Consider the following 20,089-nt stretch of genomic DNA (forward strand, 5'->3'; position numbering starts at 1 on the left):
TTGTTACATCAATAAAGGATAGTACAGGCAGAGTGTATCAGGATGAAGTTCAAATACATAAACAATTTGTTCACTATTACCAATCTTTATATGCAGTGCGGGATTTAGACCCATTACAGAGGGATGCTTTCTTTGAGGGACTGCAATTGCCGCAGATGGACACAGATCAAGCACAACAATTAAGCGCCCCTATAACAGAGCAGGAGGTCAAGCAAGGCATTAAAGCATTAAAGCTGACTAAAGCCCCAGGCCCAGACGGATATGGATCTGAATACTATAAGATCTTAATGGCAGATATTACTAAGCCATTGGTTGACTTCTTTAATGGTCTATCAGGGGGAGGGGCTGACGGTCAGCATAACCAAAATCTAGCACATATTATATTAATTCCAAAACCAGGAAAGGACCCCGGGCAGGTGGGATCTTACCGCCCCATATCCTTACTAAACCAGGACGTTAAACTCCTGGCAGCCATTTTAGCTCGAAGAATGAACCTATCCCTGTCCAGGGTAGTACAGGAAGATCAGGCGGGGTTTGTTCCGGGCCGGTACGCATCAATGAATCTTATTAGAGCATCGGCGGCGATCCACACTTACAGAGGAACAAAGGGGAATGAGGTGATAGCGGGACTAGACATGGAAAAAGCCTTCGACAGCATATCATGGCAGTATCTCTTCTGGGTGATGGAGAAGTACGGGATCAGTGGTAGATTCATTGAGTGGGTTAAGACCTTATACACTAAACCAAGAGCACGGCTGATGATAAATAACACCCTAACAGAGAGCTTTGAGTTGCAGAGGGGAACAAGGCAAGGGTGCCCGCTGTCGCCACTACTGTTCCTGATGGCAATTGAACCGCTGGCGATTAAAATAAGGCAGAGTGACAAGATTAGGGGACTCATGGTGGGGGGGAAGGAGATCCGCATCAATTTATTTGCGGACGATATCCTCTTATACCTGCAGGATGCATTTACCCACCTAGATCAGGCACTGCTCTTAGTAAAGCAGTTCGGGGACGTGTCGGGGTTAAGGGTCAATTGTGATAAATCGGAACTACCATTATCGGGAACTCATGACACCTCAAGCTTTGGTAGTCTCCCTATACCACCAGTATCACAGGCAATGCGCTATTTGGGGATTTTTTTGAGTACTAACCCATTAGTGATGTATAAGAAAAATATAATGGAACAAATTGATAAGATCAGGCAAACTTGTGAGAGATGGAAAGATCTCCCCTTATCACTCTATGGAAGAATAGCATTGGTTAAGATGGTTCTGTTGCCAAAGCTATTGTACCCATTGCAAGCAATACCCATATGGATTAAGAGACAGGATGAAAGGTTATTTAGATCCACTATAAGGTCATTCATATGGAGACATAAAGGTGCTCGCATAGGACATCAGGTGTTAATACTTAACAGGGAGAGGGGTGGTCTTAATCTACCTGAGCTACGCCTTTACAACGTGGCAGCACTGATGCGTATAATATACGAAGGTATTAGCGGCCAAGCAAAATTCACCCCAAACCACTGGTGGGAGGACTGGTGCAAACCATATTCGTTTATAAATCTACTACACACCTCTCCAGGGCTAGGTACCATTGCAAACAAGCAGTTTAGCTTTCTCACACCGCTCCGCACAGCGTGGAAGTGGTGGAGGAGTCGACAGGATAGAAGCCCGTCTGCCTCGCCCTTTCAAAGAATGGTGGGACTGGTAGACTTCCCAGTGGGCATGGGCCCCTCTGTATTTACAAAATGGGCAGAGAATGGATGTGTGATTTGGGGAGACTTGGTATCCACAGAGGGCAATAGTTTCCTTCTCTTCTCGCAAGTGAAGGAAACATGGAGGATCCCAAACAATCAAATGTTACACTATCTGCAAGCACGACACTATTGGCTACAGGCGTGGAGGAAGTATGGGAATGGATGGACATATGGGAAACTGGATAAGATGGTGTTATGTTTACCCCCGAAGGGCAATAAATTATCTACGTGGTATAAGCTGACGAAGATGGCTATACCAGCTAGTGGGAAGGGAGGAGCTGTCTATGCATGGAATAGAGAATTGGGAACTGAATATTCGCAAGCCCAATTTAACTTCCTGTTTGTATCACTAGCCGAATTTGTCAAACCTGCGGATTGGCAAGAAACTCAGTTTAAATTGCTCCATAGGGCATATATCACTTGTGAAAAGGGGAAGAAAATGAAACTGTGGGAATCGGACACATGTTCCAAATGCCAGGCAGGTATTGGTACCTTTTTACATAGCTTCCTGGAATGTCCTAAACTGATACTATGGAACCAAATTTTTGGAGTATTGAACACAGTAATCCAGGAGAAGGTAGAATGGTCCTACCATTCGTTGCTGTTGGGGGACCAGACAGATCTCCTAGAACAGGGGTTATCTCAACCACAAAGGAGATTCTTGTATATGGCTACCCTGGCAGCTAAAAAAACTATCCTGCAGTGTTGGACAAAGGTAGAACCAGTACCCTATAATTGTTGGGTGGCGAAGGTTAAAGAAATGGCAAGGTATGAGAACACAGTGTATAAGAAATCCCCAAACATAGATAACAGACAGTATGCATTACTTTGGCAGAAGTTGGAGGAACTGATAAGATGGTAAGGTTTCCTATCACCACTGGAGTTCATATAAGGGGGGAGGGGGGCAGGCAAGGGGGGGTTCAGGGGAGGGAGGGGGGAAGGGAATAGAAGAAAATGTTAGTGCAATTGTGCTTCATGAATGTTATTTGTGTGTATTTCTGTGATGAAGGTCACGATGTTCCAAGTATTGATGGCTTGTATTAGATAGTACGATTTATGAGCATGTATTGTACTGACGACAATAAAGAGAATTGAAAAAAAAAAAAAAATTCAATTCTTTAAATTTTTTTTCAAAAGCACTCACTTCTCCTGATGTTCGTTGTAATGTCGTGTCCATTTTATTCAGCATTGTCCATATCATTGCCAAGTTTACCTCCTTCGATGTTCTTATTGATCTTCTGCTTTCGGCGACTGCCCCGACGTTTCCCGCCCCTCACTAGCAGTTTCGCCCGCAACACTTCCGGTAGGGCGTCCCTGTTCATCGGGCTCCGTCGTAGACGCTGGGCATGGAGGTTTCACAATTGCAGGTGGAGAGAGAGATATTTCTTCGCCTTGCAGGGCCTCCGCTTCCCCAGAGAGCCCTGCTAAAGGCTCCGTATCTCCTGTTGTATGGGAGACTGGCACAAAAAAGCGTTCGATACCCGATTGAGGCACTGTGGGAGTCGAGGTAGGGGGGGAACTACCCGCATTACCCCCTTTCTTTTTGTATGTAGCATTCTGCTTGAAAGTATTTTTTTCTACCAGATCAGGCTCAGAGCTGCTGTTCTGTGCTTCTTACTACGCCGCCATCTTGGATTGCCACTGTAGATGATTTTAACAGATCAACAATGTCATGTTAGTGTGCACCCCAGGGTACTGAAATAACTCAATCTGGTCCAGGTGATTTACTACTCTTTAATTTGTCAATTTGGTTTGGTACATCTTCCAGGTTCAATGAAATTTCAGTTCCTAAGCATTGTCACTCTTTAATACCATATCTGGTACAGATCTTCAGTAAAGACAAAAGCTAAAAATCCAGTCTTTTAGCATTGTTCTCCCTGAGTGCTTCTTTTGCTCCTTGATGATCTAATGGTCCCATGGATTCCCTCATAGGCTTTCTGCTTGATGTACCTGAAAGTTGTTAGCTTTTTGCTTCTTTGGCAAGTATCTCTTCATATTTTCTTAGGTGCTCTTATCAACACTTTGCTCGTTGCTTATTTTCTTCATTTGGATCCTTTTTCCATTTTTCGAATGATGTTTTTTGGCTCTAACAGCATCTTTCACTTCACTTTTTAACCGCGCTAGCTAAGATTTGCTGCGCTTTCAATCTTTATTAATACGTGGAATATATCTGATCTGGGCTTCCAAGATGGTATTTTTAAATATCCATGTCTGATTTAAGTTCTGACATTTGCAGCTGATCCTTCTTAGGTTGTTTTTAACCATTTTTTCTCATTTTGTCACCTGTTTGAAAATGAAATGCTGCTACGCTAGATTTCCTTGGTGACTTGACTCCATATGTTAGCTCAGATTTGACTGTTATCACTGTTTGCAAGCAGATGCAACACTGTTAATTTGTATGAACTCCTGTATTCCACTAAGGACTAGATCTAAAATAGCTCCCCCTCTTGTTTCTTCTTGGACCAGCTGCTATAAGAAGCAGTAATTTTACATCTCGGAATTACCTCCCTTTCACTCCCTGATGTTTCACTTATCTGGTCAGTAGTAGGGTAATTGAAATCACCCATTATTATAATGTTGCCCAATTTTGCCAGCTTTTCTAATTTCTGTTACTTTTCCTCATCTGTTTGTTCTGTCCTGGCAGAACATATATGATAGTATAGCCCTAACAGTAAACTCTATCCTGATAGTTCTCTTGATTTTCAGGCAATTTTGCAAGCTGCTATTTTTCTCCACTTTGATTATTGCAGTGTTTTATTGTTTGGGTTGCTGGGCTATATGCTACGAGCACTCCAGATTGCCCAAAATTCAGTGGCATGATTTGTTGTTAAATCGAGTAAGGAACATATTACATCTACGTTAGCATCATTGTCCTGGCTGTCGGTTGTTTATAGGATTGAATTTAAGGTTCTTAAGTTAATTTTCAAAGCATTGAATAAAGCAGGTTCATCTTTGCTTGCTTCTACTTTTAAAATTTATAAACCTACACATTAAGGTCTAAGAGAGAGCACTTATTGGATGTTCCAAGTTTTGATCGGTGAGTTTGTTAGGCCTCCGTGCTGCTACTTTTCAAATTGTGGGGCCTAAATTATGCAATAATTTACCGCTTGAAATACATAAAATTGAAACACTGCTTTTTTAGAAGCATTTGATGACGCAGGAGGCTCTAAGGGAAAATAGGGTTGAAGGGGCTGATACATGGCTACCTTGGATCAATCACTGTTAACAATAAATCTCTTTTTAGAGATTTTGTTGTCTTAGAGAAGTTTGTCTTAGAGACAGGACTGTGAAAAATTACAAGAGGACCTTACGAGACTGGGAGACTGGGCGGCTAAATGGCAGATGACGTTTAATGTGAGCAAGTGCAAGGTGATGCATGTGGGAAAAAAGAACCCGAATTATAGCTACGTCATGCAAGGTTCCACGTTAGGAGTTACGGACCAAGAAAGGGATCTGGGTGTCGTCGTCGATAACACGCTGAAACCTTCTGCTCAGTGTGCTGCTGCGGCTAGGAAAGCGAATAGAATGTTGGGTATTATTAGGAAAGGTATGGAAAACAGGTGTGAGGATGTTATAATGCCGTTGTATCGCTCCATGGTGCGACCGCACCTTGAGTATTGTGTTCAATTCTGGTCGCCGCATCTCAAGAAAGATATAGTAGAATTGGAAAAGGTGCAGCGAAGGGCGACTAAAATGATAGCGGGGATGGGACGACTTCCCTATGAAGAAAGACTAAGGAGGCTAGGGCTATTCAGTTTGGAGAAGAGACGGCTGAGGGGAGACATGATAGAGGTATATAAAATAATGAGTGGAGTGGAACAGGTGGATGTGAAGCGTCTGTTCACGCTTTCCAAAAATACTAGGACTAGGGGGCATGCGATTAAACTACAGTGTAGTAAATTTAAAACAAATCGGAGAAAATTTTTCTTCACCCAACGTGTAATTGAACTCTGGAATTCATTGCCGGAAAATGTGGTGAAGGCGATTAGCTTAGCAGAGTTTAACAAGGGGTTGGACGGTTTCCTAAAGGACAAGTCCATAAACCGCTACTAAACGGGCTTGGAAAAATCCAAAATCCCAGGAATAACATGTATAGAATGTTTGTACGTTTGGGAAGCTTGCCAGGTGCCCTTGGCCTGGATTGGCCGCTGTCGTGGACAAGATGCTGGGCTCGATGGACCCTTGGTCTTTTCCCAGTATGGCATTACTTATGTACTTTGATTGTGTATGTGATTTTTGTAATCTGCTAAGAAGAAAGGATTGTGTGTAATGAAACATTGGCTAAATGAATATTCCAAACTATCTTCATACAGAATGTTTCTTTTGTTTGATTAAATTTCCTCTTTAACGTATAGCGCAGGCCCCCCTCCCCTACGATTTGATCCACATTATCATTGCAATATAATTTGTACTAGTGTTCCACTGACTGCCCTCCTACTAGGTGGTGGTATACTTTATTAAATGTTTTTCAAATATATGTACATAGCTTCCTTTCTATTTACAAATGGTGTATTATATATATAGGAATAAGTTTACTTCTGGTCTTGGCTCAGCCCCATTTCCATATTTTGTCTGCAAATTACCTGGGCACAAATAACTGGCAGGATCACAATAGAGGAAAACAGATTTCATACAGATTATTTTAGGAATAGACAGTAGTTTTCACAAGTTCACCTTAATGGATTATGGACTCTTCTTTCTTTAAGAACTTGTCAAACCCTTTTTTAAATGTTGCTATACTAACGGGCTGTGGTAAGCAGGGAGACTATGTAGGAACTCCTCCCTTGAGTGTAGTGATGGAGTCCAGCGTTTTTGTTTTGTTTTTTTACTACAGGAAAGCCTGACCTTGCTATTAAAAACGCTAACTGCTTTTCTTTGTCTTTTTTGGGAAGCTGAACTTCACTCTAGATTTTTTTGTTTACCCTCCAAACTGAGTCCCCTGCTGCTGCTTTTTAGATACTGGTCCTCTCTGTTCAAGCACCCTACTGCCAGTCTCTGCTGCTACTTTTCTGATCTTGTTCCTCTGTTCAAGGTTTCCAGCCTCAGGGGCAGCTTTGTTTCCTGCCCTATTCTTTGAGCATGAGAGGGAATACCTGATGACCCTCTTAAACATCACTTTTGTTTAATTTAAATATTTGTGCTGATTTTTGGTGGGTGGATTGTTTCTGGTACTAGAGCCCTCTGAGCATTTTGTGCAGCTTAACACCAGCACTATTCTGGAGTTAATCACGTCTAGTGCCAGTATTAGCTTCTGAGCATTGGCCTGCAACTTATTTTCATAAGTCTGTTGTCAAATGAGCTTAATTTTGTTGAGTGAAGTTCTACTTAACTCTTTTCAAAAGTACAAGGGCTAGGGGCACATAATGAAGTTAACAGGTGATTTTCTTTACCCCTTCTCTACTCATTTTATAAGACCTCTATCATATCTTCCCCTCGGCCATCTTTTCAAGCTGAACAGCTCGAGCCTCTTTAGCCTTTCCTTGTAGCAGAGTTGTATCTCTTTATTATTTTGGTTGATCTTTGTACCTATAATTCTCACTTTGATATCACCACTTGAGGTGCATGATATGATGACAAATAGCATTGTAATCTGTTTTAATTTTTAAGTGTTTTTTTATCACAAAGCATAGCAGTAGAAACAGTCTGACCACAAATATAAACAATAGTAATAGCCTTAAAACCACACATTGTTCCTTTATGGTGGTCCAAGAAACATAACAGCCTGACAGAAAATATAATATACCCATGATTGCATTCTGTTTTATTCTCCATTTCTTTTCTAATAAGTCTAGTCTTGGGTAAACCAATTTTAATTTTTTTAATGGAAAACATCCCAGCTTAGGCTTCATGTCGGTAAACTTAGATTGTGAGCCCACTAGGGACAAAATACTTGCATATGTGCACAGTGCTGTGTATATCTAGTAGTGCTATAGAAATGAATAATGGTAGTAGCTTAGCTAAACATTTGTATAATTTCACTGATTCAGGAAACATGATATTCAGTTGAGCACCACGACTCCTGTGTACTGCTTGACTGTGACAACTTATATTCTAACTTTGTTGTATTTGTATAATCAAGTGTTATTGCTGTGTTGGAAATGTATCAAAAACTTGTAATCTGTACACATTTCAGTTGTCATGTTTTAATATAAGGGTAAGTTTTGTGTTACAAAATCAGTTAGTCACATGTGTGACATTAAGTTTCACTTGTTACAGGTGCAGCCCCATATCCTTGTGGTACTTCTAATTATATACTTAGACTGCAAGGTTACTAGGAGAAAAACTAACACACTTTTCACTAGTCTCCCAAATATCTGCCTACGGTTGCCTTGGTAAGTTGTATATTCCCCCTGTATACAGACTGCTTTGTGTCGAGTAGCTTTTCACAGCAGACTTGGCAAACATTTTGATATTGGTTTTATACCAGAAGGCTATAGGTCAAACAGGTGGTTGGCAACGTTAATTTCAAATAATGTTTTGTATATTTTGGGGATCTTGCCGGGTATTTGTGACCTGGATTGGCAACTGTTAGAAACAGGATGCTGGGCTCGATGGTCCTTTGGTCTTTCCCAGTATGGCAATACTTATGTACTTATGAATTAAGGCTATGCTGTAATCACCCTGCCAGGAATACTAGAACTGGTACTGACAATCTCCAGTTTCTTGATGTTTTTGCAGCTTTTTATACTTGGGTTTCAACTGTGAGCTTGGATGGGTCTATAGCAAGCAAGCAAATTTGAGTCTGCAAAATAAATCGGGGTTCTAGGAATGCAAAATCCTAATTGAGACTAGCAGGTGCATTTTTGAAAGAGAAGGGCGCCCATCTTCCGACACAAATCGGGAGATGGGCATCCTTCTCTCAGGGTCACCCAAATCATCATAATCGAAAGCCGATTTTGGGTGCCTTCAACTGCAGTCCATCGCGGGGACGACCAAACTTCACGGGGGTGTGTCAGAGGCGTAGCGAAGGCGGGACTGGGACGTGCTTAAGAGATGGGCGTCCTCTGCCTATAATGGAAAAAAGAAGGATTCCCTGACGAGCATTTGGTCGACTTTACTTGGTCCATTTTTTTTTCCACGACCAAGCCTCAAAAAAGTGCCCGAACTGACCAGATGACCACTGGAGGGAATCGGGGATGACCTTCCCTTACTCCCCCAGTGGTCACTAACCCCCTCCCACCCTAAAAAAAAATTAAAATTTATTTTTTGCCAGCCTCTATGCCAGCCTCAAATGTCATACCCAGCTCCATGACAGCAGTCTGCAGGTCCCTGGAGCAGTTTTAGTGGGTGCAGTGCACTTCAGGCAGGCAGACCCAAGCCCATCCCCCCTACCTGTTAAACTTGTGCTGGTAAATGTGAGCCCTTCAAAACCCACATGTAGGTGCCCCCCTTCACCCCTTAGGGCTATGGTAGTGGTGTACAGTTGTGTGTGTGGGGGGGGGGGGGGGGTTGGGGGGCTCAGCACCGAAGGTAAGGGAGTTATGCACCTGGGAGCAATTTGTGAAGTCCACTGCAGTGCCCCCTAGGGTGCCCGGTTGGTGTCCTGGCATGTGAGGGGGACCAGTGCACTATGAATGCTGGCTCCTCTCACGACCAAATAGCTTGGATTTGGTCATTCTTGAGATGGGCATCCTCGGTTTCCATTATCGCCGAAAACCGGGGACGACCATCTCTAAGGTCGACCTAAATGTTGAGGTTTGGGCGTCCCCGATCGTGCCCGATCGTATTATCGAAACGAAAGATGGATGCCCATCTTGTTTCGATAATAGCGGTTTCCCCGCCCCTTTTATGGGGCCGTCCTGCGGGTACGCCCTCAGGAAAACTTGGGCGCCCCGTTCGATTATGCCCCTCCACGTCACATTAACTTGCTTTTTGACTTCCATAGTCTTGACAACATGGGAAAAACAGAGTCAAGTTAGAGTGGTCATGAAAGCTGGTTTCATTAAGTTGGTACAGCTGGAAACAAGAACTGAACTAGAAGATATTTTCAGCCAACTGGGCATGGTTACCTGCCAATTGTAAGAAAGGAGGTTGGGGTGGTGAACATAGGAACAGGTATTAACTCAAAACTGTACAAGTCCCTTGCATGCAGTAGGATTTTAAAACAAAAACCTAAGCTATTCTCTAGTGACATAGCGGTCCCATGCCAGAATAACCCCATCATGACATGCAAGCCAGATTGTACAGATGTGTTGTGGATTTCACTATGAAACTCCAATATAAGGCAGCTCTTACTGATTTGGTTTGATTTGAAACCACTCAAGGTGGAGTAGTTTAAAACTTTTTTTTTTTTTTTTTTTTTTTTTTAACAGCCAGTACTGGTCAGCCTGCGGGAAATGTTTCTGTGAATAGTAGTGTTGCCTTTTATCCAGCACAAACTAATGCTTTCCCCAGAGCTTCCCAACCATTTAACAATCGTGGCTTAGTTAGAGGAGCTCCTCGAGGTACAAGAGGAACAGCCAATACATATCGCTCACCCATTGGATTTAAAGGTAAGTGTTTACATTGTTTTGGTTTGAATTTTTTGAATAGTTTGGCATAAAAGTTTGAAGAGGCTGCTTTAAAGAATTTGAGCATTACCTTTACCTACACTTTTCCTCACTCAGCTCAGATTCTCTTCCCCCAATGATCAATATCTGATAAGCTTGGGATCTGCTACATGTCAACCTGCTATAACTGGATGTGTGTGCATGTGGGGATTAGGTCAAGTTAGTAGACATAATGCTAAGTTTGAAATATTCTCCAGAGACACGGGGGTGGGAGGGGGAGAGGCACTCTTCCTAGATGCTCTGTAGCTAAATAGCCTTAGTCTTACTGGGCATGTATAGGAGTTCCCACATTCAGCTGCTCCTCTCCCTTCTCTTTTTCTGTTGTGCCCCCAAATGGTCATAACTCTCCTGTCTTCACGTATTGGCTCAATGTAAAAAGATGGGAAGAATCTGCTCAATATCTGCCCAAACTGCAATGACAGAGTTAAGCTGCACACCTGTTGCTCAGTCCAGTCAAGACCTCTGTCCCAGCAGACTGCATTGCAGCCACAGCTGCCTCAGCAATAGCTATGGCCACTCCCTCCCCCAAGGCCCAGTTTTGGCACTGCTGGGAGGAGGTGATTATGCCAAAACTCATGATGATAGAGCTTGCCAAGACACATCAAGCCTAATGACTATTAACCGATGCTGCGTATCTGTTGTATAAAGGGTCCCCCCAAATATATAAAATCAAGCAGGGGATTGTAACAGGAAAAAAACCCAGCACTGTCAAAAACTCTCCCTTACAAAATTATTTTGACCTTTTTTATATATACATAAGTATTTGATTTTTTTAAAAATTTGTCACATCTTCATCCACTCATTTATAACTGTCATAATTTTAATTTTTAGGACCAGTCTGTGGCAGCTGCTCTTCTAGATCACTTCTACTAAGGAGACTACTGTCCGCCATATCTCATCAGTCTATTTATGTTTAAATCATTTTTAAGAGCATGGCAAAAGATACAGCAAACCATGGAGGAGTGGCCTAGTGGTTAGAGCACTGGTCTTGACATCCAGAGATGGCAGATTTAAATCCTACTGCTGCTCCTTGTGATCTTGGGCAAGCCTTAACCCTCCATTGCCTCAGGTGCAAACTTAGATTGTGAGCCCTCCAGGGGAAGTACCCAGTGTACCTGAATACAACTCGCCTTGAGCTACTACTGAAAAGTGTGAGCAAAATCCAAATAAATATAATTTTCAATAGCAAGCAAGCAAAATAAACAAGCTTCCAAGCACAGATTCATTCAGAAACTCACCAAGAAACTCCTGCTTCCTCCCCCTCTGTCCATTTATTCTTTTCCAGCGTACAATATCACCAAAATTCATATTAACTTGGCTCCTTTAATATTTATCTCAAACTCTGTAATTATCACAAACAAACTTGCTGATCTTGATGGAGTTACTGTCGTTAATAAGGAACATATTGTTGGCATAGTTGTTTCACCTCAGGACAACTGATCTTCTATAAAGTTAGAGGAAAAAACATTATTGATACAGTTTATAATGTGACACCATAAATAGTTAAAACCTTTTACATACCTTCAGTCTTAACTATTTATGGTGTCACAACATGTGAACTATTTTTTGCTCTGACTTTATAGGAGATAAATTGTCCTGAGGCAGATGAAACATAGCTATGTTGGCAATACATTCCTTAGTAACTACAGCAACTCCAAGACAAGTGAGTTTTTGAGAGGTTTGAGAAGGATATTAAAGGAGCCTCATTAATATGCACTTTGATACTGTAAACTGGAAAAGTATGGACTTATAAATGGGCTGATGATGAGAGATGAGGGTAATAGATGGTGGGTGATCTCCCTAGTAGAAGTAATCTAGAAGAGCAGCTGACTGGTCATAAAAATAAGAATTATGAATATTATGAATGGACAAAGATAGTGTTTTGACTTAACAGGTCAAAGGTTTAAAGCAGAAAAAAGGGGGGAGGGAGTTTTTGACAGCTCATCCATGTTGGCACAGATACAGTTTTGGATAGGTACCTAAGTGTGATTTCATAGTCAGAGAGGTTAAAACAAGTGCTCAGGTGGTTGTCTCCTCAAGGGAAACCTTGCCTCGCCATGTCTACTACATTTTTTTAAAGGGATGAATAAACACATGAATAAAGGTGAGCTGGTCGATATTACTACTACTACTAATAATAATAATCTCTTCTTAGTGCTACTAGATGTATGCAGCACTGTACACTTTTAATATGAAGAGACAGTCCCTGCTAGAGCTTACAATCTAATCAGGACAGACAAATAGGACAAATAAGGGAAATACTTAAGGTGGGAATGACAAAACAGACATGTTCACTGAACAATTGAATAGGGGTTAAGAGTTAAAAGCAGCTTCAAAAAGTTAGACTTTTAGCCTAGATTTGAAGATGGCCAGAGATGGAGCTTGACGTACTGACTGCAGGCCTAAAAGGAACAGAGTCTGGAGTTGGCAGTGGAGAAGAGTACAGATAAGAGGTTTACACAATGAACGGAGTTTAGGGAGCAGGGGCGTAGCCATGGGTGGGCCTGGGCGGGCCTGGGCCCACCCAATTTGGGCTCAGGCCCACCCAGCAACGGAGCACCCAATGGGCCTTCTTCCCCTCTCTCCGTCGGGCAGCGTGCGCCAGCCTAACTGTACAACAAAGCTGCACGGCACCGGGTCCGTCAGCATGCTGCCGCTAGCTCCTACCTTGTCATCTTTCAGCAGAGGTGTTAGTTCTGCTGCTAAATCTGCAGCGGATCCACACGGTGCCAGGGCTGTCTGTACGCTGCTGCGACTGCTTCCTCTGCGCTAGCCCCGCCTCTTCAGAAAGAGTATCGGAGGTGAGGCGGGGCTAGCGCAGAGGAAGCAGTCGCTGCAGCGTACAGAGAGACAGCCCTGGCACCGCGTGGATCCGCTGCAGATTTAACAGCAGAACTAACACCTCTGCCGAAAGATGACAAGGTAGGAGCTAGAGGCAGCATGCTGATGGACCCGGTGCCGTGCAGCTTTGTTGTACAGTTAGGTTGGCGCTGCCCGACGGAGGGAGGGGAAAGAAGGCCCATTGGGTGCCGGTAGGTGGTGCCGGAGAAACCTGCAGTGGCTTGGGGGGGGGGGGGGTGGGGTTCGGGGCAGTGGATAGCCAGACAGCCAATTTTGGGGAGGGGGGGGGGGAGAGAAAATTTTGTGCCCACCCACTTTGTGCTCAGGCCCACCCAAAATTGGCTGTCTGGCTATGCCACTGTTAGGGAGAGAGAAGAGTGGAGAGGTATTGAGGAGCTTTATGCGGAAATGGATAGGTAGCTAAAGAAGTGACTTAAGTAGAGGGCTAATATGAGCATAGCGAGACTGGTGGATATAAGCAGTGCAGCAGAATTCTGAACAGATGGAAGGGGAGAGAGGTGGCTTAGTGGGAGACCTGTGAGAAGCAAGAGAGGTAAGAGTGTGGATAAGAGTTTTGGTAGTGTGCTCAGAAAGGAAGGGACAAATTTTGGTGATACTATCGAGAAAGAAACTACAGGTTTTAGCAGTCTTTTGGATATGTGCAGAGAGAGTCATCAGATGACCACGTGGTTACGAACTGATGAGATGGGGAGGATGAGTGTTATCTGTGGAGATAGAGAATGGGGGAGGAGGAAAGGTGGGTTTAGGGGGAAAGATAAGTTCAGTCTTAAGTCATGTTTAGTTTCAGATGGTGGTGGGGGGCGGTCCGCCCAGGGTGCACACTTCAAGGGGGTGCAGGGAGCAGCTGTGTGGCGGTCAGCTCTGCCAGTTCCCTGCTCCCTTCACCCCCAGGAAGTAAGAGTGATGCGCCGGGGGGGGGGGGGGGGCAGGCACAGTGGCAATCAGCGCCGGGTGGCAGCCAATCTAGGAACACCACTGGATGGCGGTGAGACATCCAGGCAGCAATGTCAGACAGGCAGGCTAATACTTGGGCCTGGATTCCTGCTGAAATTTCTGGTGTAGAGGTAGATCTGGGAGTCATCAACATAAAGGTGATACTGAAAACCACGGGATGAGATCAGAGCACAAGGGAAGAAGTATAGATGGAGAAAAGAAGAGGACAGAGCCCTGAGGTACACCAACTGATAATGGGATAGAAGTGGAGGATCTACCAGAGTATACACTAAAAGTGTGGGAGAGATGAGCCCTGAAATCCAAATAAAGACAGTGTATCAAGGAGTAGGTGGTGATCAACAGTGTCAAAAGCTGCAGATCAAGAAGGATGAGGGATAGAATAGAGACCAGGAACAGGTCACTGGAGACTTTCGCAAGCGCTGTTTCAGTTGAATGTGGAGGGTGAAAGCCAGATTGAAGTGGATCAAGAATAGCTTGAGATGAAAAAGTCAAGGCAACGTCAGTGAACAGCATGTTCAAGTAGCTTGGATAGGAAAGGGAAGAAGGAGATGGGTCAATAGTTAGGACAGGTAGGGTCTAAAGAAGGTTTTTTTGAGGAGTGGTGTAACTACCGCATGTTTGAAGACATCAGGAACAGTTGCAGTGGAAAGTGAAAGATTGAGGTGTATGACAGGATGACAGTAGGAGAGAGAGTTCTAAGTAAATGAGTGGGAATAGGATCAGAGGAAAGAATGTGCAGTTTCCTCTTCAGTGATTTCAGAAAAGGATGGTTAAGGAATGGACTAGGGCAGTGGCGTAGCAAGGGGGGGGGGGGCGGGAGGGGCGGTCCTCCCCGGGTGTCTGCTCGGGAGGGGGTGCTCCCTGCCAGCTCCCCCCCCTTGGCAAATCGACACCCCCCACCTTTAAAAAGAATACTGGGAGTCGCGCCTGCCCTGCACGTACAAGAAATGTGGACCATCGGCTCTTCCCTTGCTCTGTCCCGCCCTCCGCTGACGCAACTTCCTATTTCCACAAGGGCGGGACAGAGCGAGAGAAGAGCTGACGGTCCACATTTCTTGTACGTGCAGGGCAGGCGCGACTCCCGGTATTCTTTTTAAAGGTAGGGTGCAGGAGCTGGTCGTCTGGGGGGGGGGGGTGTCATCATGCTGCACCCAGGGGTGGGGGTGCAACGGCGAACCGCCCCGGGTGACAGCCCCACCTGCTATGCCACTGGACTAGGGGAAGGGGAGGTAGAGGTGACTTGGTTGAGAACTCTAGGTTAATCTTGAACCTTATGAAAGTACTCTGAGTCTGAGAAGAAAATGAGGGGGGGGGGGGGTTGGAGGTGAAGGCACTTTGAGGAGAGTGTTCAGTGTGGTAGAGATGAGTGTTTGAGCCAAGAGTTGGTCAACTGGGGAATGGGAGGAGCAAGAGTATCCAGAGGAGAGAATAGTATTATAGGAAGACAGCCTCATTAACTGATTTGGATAACAGTGGTTGAGAAGAGGTTTGAAACACTGGAGGATAGAGTGGTTGTCAATAGCTTGAAGATTCCTAAAGAACTGGTGGAGATTGGACAGGACTTGGTGTGAGAGTTATCAGATGATGGTCGGTCAGAGAGGGGAAGAGCTGAGGTGCAGAATGCGCAGTTGGAGAAGATCAAGACAGTGGCCATTGTGGTGAATAGGGGTAGTGGGGCACAGTTGAACATTGACAGAGGATGTTAAAGCAAGAAACTGAGAAGCATAAGAGTCAGAGGGATCATTAACATGAATGTTAAAATCCCCAAGAATGAGGGAAGGAGATGAAGGTTCAAGAAAGAAAGATATTGTGTATCTGGATTTTCAAAAGGCATTTGACAAAGTACCTCATGAAAAGCTCTTGAGGAAATTAGTCATGGAATAGGAGGTAATGTTGTGGATTAAAAGATAGAAAGCAAAGTAGGGCTAAATGGTTGGTATTCTCAACGGAAAGGGTAGATAGGGTTCCCCAGGGGTCTGTGCTGGACCATGGCTTTTTAACATTTATAAATCTAGAATTGTGATTTAACTAGTGAAGTAATTAAATTTGCTGATTTCAGTTATTCAAAGTTGTTAAATCACAAGATGACTGTGAAAAATTGCAAGAAGACCTTAAGAGACTGGGAATCCAAATGGCAGATACTTTTATTGCGAGCAAGTGCAAAGTGATGCACATGGGAAAGATGAGCCTAAACTATAGTTATGTGATACAAGGTTCCACATTAGGAATTGCCACTCAGGAAAAGGATCTAGGTGTAATTGTTGATACGTTGGAACCCTCTGATCAGTGTGGAGTGGTGTCTAAGAAAGCAAATAGAATGTTAAGAATTAATAGGAAAGGTATGAAAATGTCTTTATATCGCTTCATTTTATGACCGCACCTCGAATACTGTGTGCAGTTCTAGTCACTGTGTTAAGATGTAGCAGAATTAGAAAAGGTAGAAAGATGACAAATGCTAAGGGGATGGGATGACTTACCTATGAGAAAAGGCTAAAGTGGCTGGGGCTCTTTAGCTTGGAGAAAGTCTATAATACTGAGAAAAGTGGAACAGGTAGAGGTGAATCGCTTGTTTACTCTCCAAAAATACTAACACTAGGGGACATGCAATGAAGCTACTAAATAGTACGTTTAAAACAAACCGGAGAATTTGGTCCAGCAGTTCACGATTCATGTTGCACAGTTGTTGCTAATTGTTTGTACTGTATTGAAAACTAATAAAAAATATGAAACTAAAAAAAAATTAAAATAAAACAAACCGGAGAAAATATTGCTTCACTCAATGTGTATTTAAACTCTGGAATTTGTTTTATTGGGATTTATTAACCACATTTATGAAGATTACCCAAGGCAATGTACAGCAGGTACAGTTTAATATAAAATTTACAATTTTGTTAACAATAGTAAAATGACCAAATATAAACATAAATGCAATAAATGAGTTAAACTTGAAAACAGTAAATTGAAACCTAGTAATAGAACTACTATGGGACAGTATCAAAAATATACACATTCAACAGCACAAATTCAAATACCAGAGATATAATATAGTATTAGCATAATACTAATGATACACCTAATCATGCATTAGAACATAACTACATAGATAAGATGATAAAGATTTTCTACATTAACAGCTTACCATATTGCTGAGGGACCAAGAGCAGATATATGATGGGACAAGATGCATGGTACAGTGTCAGTTGGGATGATTTGGTTAGCTAAACTCAAGGCAAGTTCTTTGCATAGTTAGGCAAGAGATGAGGAACTGATCTAAGTTACAGTATGTGTTGCAAGCTAGTCCAGGTACAGAATGGGTGTATAGTCAGAGAAGAGCCGGGCTTTCACCTGCTTCCTGAAGTAGAGGTAGTCTTGAGTTATATGTAGTCCCTCTGGGAGTAAATTCCAGAGCATGGGGGCTACTCCTGTGAAGGCTCGCTGGCGGGTATCACATCATACAATTTTGTTGCCAGAGAATGTGGTAAAAGTAGTTAACTTAGCAAGGTTTTTAAAAGTTTTGGATTATTTTCTAAATGTCCATAAGCCATTGTTAAGATGGACTTGGTAAAATCCACTGCTTATTTCTAGGATAATTAGTATAACTATTTTACTATTTTGGAATCTTGCCATGTACTTGTGATCTGAATTGGCCACTGTGGGAAATAGGATTGGGCTTGATGGACCTTCTGTCTGTCCCACTATGACAACACATATGTTCTTATGTATGTTCTTGATCTACTCTAGCTACATAATCAAAATTATCACAAATTGATGTTGCCCTATCTCAGTCAAGCTTGTTCAACCATTTTGGCTTAAGAAGGCAAACTGTCACAAATATAAAGTTGGTTATGAATGCTCTTAAGGCCCACAAAATGGTCACAATTAGGGCTACCCTTTTAATTTATAGAATCTTGATTTCACAACCAGAACACTTGATACAGTCCACTCTATCTCTCAAATTGGGGGAAACACAGAAAACAGCAACAAAGGAAATTATATATTAAACTACAAAAAGGAATAAGGCAAATACTCAAATATCTGGAATTCTAAGGATATATATTAGAGCTCTAACTGGCTACTCCAGTTTGTATTGGAAATTAAGAAAATCCAAAAAAGCTGTTTGGGCTCATAGAAAATAGACTGAACATTATTCACTCTAACCAAATATATTGCTGGAAATAGAAGAAAAACAGTTGTAGTACACAGAGCTAGGAACTGCCACTGGTGTTCCTAAGTCTTTACATACATCTATAAAGCACAAGTTTCTTACACAAAAACAGTTTCTCTACGGTGGAAGTACAAATTAAGAATGAGTTTTATTGGATTCAAAAGCAGAGGGTACCAGTAGTGTTGCCTAATATCCCACATTCTCCAGAGACGTTTCCAAGGTATCTGTAATATCAGGTAATGCTGTTCTGTACCTTGATGCTTTTGATCTTCACTATAGGTGGTAGATCCTTGACTGTAAGCTTTAACATTTCCAGCATGTTGCTAAAAGTTCCCCTGGGTTACCTATATGGCACCTAGAGACTTTTTTTTTTTTTTTTTAAAGAATCTGATTACATCTTGGGGCATTTATCAGGTTGTTTCTGCTTCCAGTGCACGTTTTTGACATGTGTTTACAATCCCTAAGCTCTTCATTTTTTTATTACCCAGGTCTTCAGTTTGTTGCTTTCTTCCCTAAGTCAACTTTAGTACAGCTTCTTTATTCTTTCTTTTATTCAAATTTTTATTTATTTATTTATTGCATTTGTATCCCACATTATCCCACCTCTTTGCAGGCTCAATGTGGCTTACAATATATCATGGGTAGTGGAAATTATAGGAGAATTGACATTTAGTGTTACAAAAGTGTTTTGAGTTGCGTGGTAATGGAAATCATGATAGTAATATGATATAGACATTCTTAACGTAGCTAGATATGTTTGGGGGTTTCACATGTATTGGTCTTTGTGGTATATTTTGTCGAAGAGATGGGTCTTCAGCAGTTTGCGGAAGTTGGTCAGTTCATAGGTCGCTTTTAAATTACGTGGCAGAGCGTTCCAGAATTGCGTGTTACTCTTCCATAAGTAGCACCAGGAGGTCATTTGAAAACATTGCCAGCTTAAAGGATTCCCTGCCAACGATAACCCCCTGGACATCATGATCCTCTTGGATAAGAGGAGCTAAAGTCAAGACGAAAGTGGTGACAAGGAATACCCGTGCCTGATCCTGTGACTAATCAAAAAATTGTCAGACACTTGACCATTGACCTCATGGGCTTGGGGTGAGGAATACAACACCTTAACCGTAGATACAAACCTCCCAGTAAAATCATATTTGTCCATGGCAGCTAATAAAAAAAAATCACAGTGGACCTGGTCTAAGGTCTTTACATCAAAACTGAATAGTAAAGGAGGCAAACCCCCATTTGTCCACAAGCTCCAAGGAAGCCAAGATTTGCCAGAGGTTTTTGGCCACTGAACGACCCTGGACAAAGCCCACCTGAGAATCATGTAGATGGAAGGTAGCATGCGACCCAGTTGATTAGTATCTTTGCAAGATGTTTCACCTCATGGTTTGAGGGAGATTAGGCAATATGACTCAGGAAGAGTAGGGTCTCAACCCAGGCTTCAGCAAAACAATAATTTGAGCTAAATCAAAGTGTAAGGCAATTTTCCTCATCCACCCAAGCATTGAACATTTTGTACAAAAGTGATGCAATGGCCTGTGGCTTGTAAAACTAGGCACGAAAACAGTCTGTCCTGGGGATTTACCCAACTGGCTTCACTGAATCGCCTAGTGAACCTCATCAGAATGGATAGGCATGTTCAAAAAGTCCCTATCCAATTGAGAAAGCTGGGGAAGGTCCAGGCCCTCCAAATAAAGCTGACCTGGTAAGCTATCAGCCCCAGGCGAGGTGTAAAAAGAGTTTGATAAATGTTATTACAGATAATGGTGCATGGCACTATTGGAGCCGACTCTG

The 20,089-nt window shown here is 42.7% G+C and overlaps 1 protein-coding gene across 1 annotated transcript in view; it reads left to right on the forward strand.

The window, feature by feature from the left end:
• CAPRIN2 (caprin family member 2) overlaps positions 1–20,089 on the forward strand; it is a 701,412-nt gene that overhangs the window by 540,645 nt on the left and 140,678 nt on the right. The window contains 1 exon segment of the mRNA XM_030214677.1: positions 10,075–10,254. Within this exon segment, the coding sequence (XP_030070537.1) occupies positions 10,075–10,254 (180 nt within the window).

Source organism: Microcaecilia unicolor, chromosome 9 (assembly GCF_901765095.1).
Source record: "Microcaecilia unicolor chromosome 9, aMicUni1.1, whole genome shotgun sequence".
NCBI classification, from domain to species: Eukaryota; Metazoa; Chordata; class Amphibia; order Gymnophiona; family Siphonopidae; genus Microcaecilia; species Microcaecilia unicolor.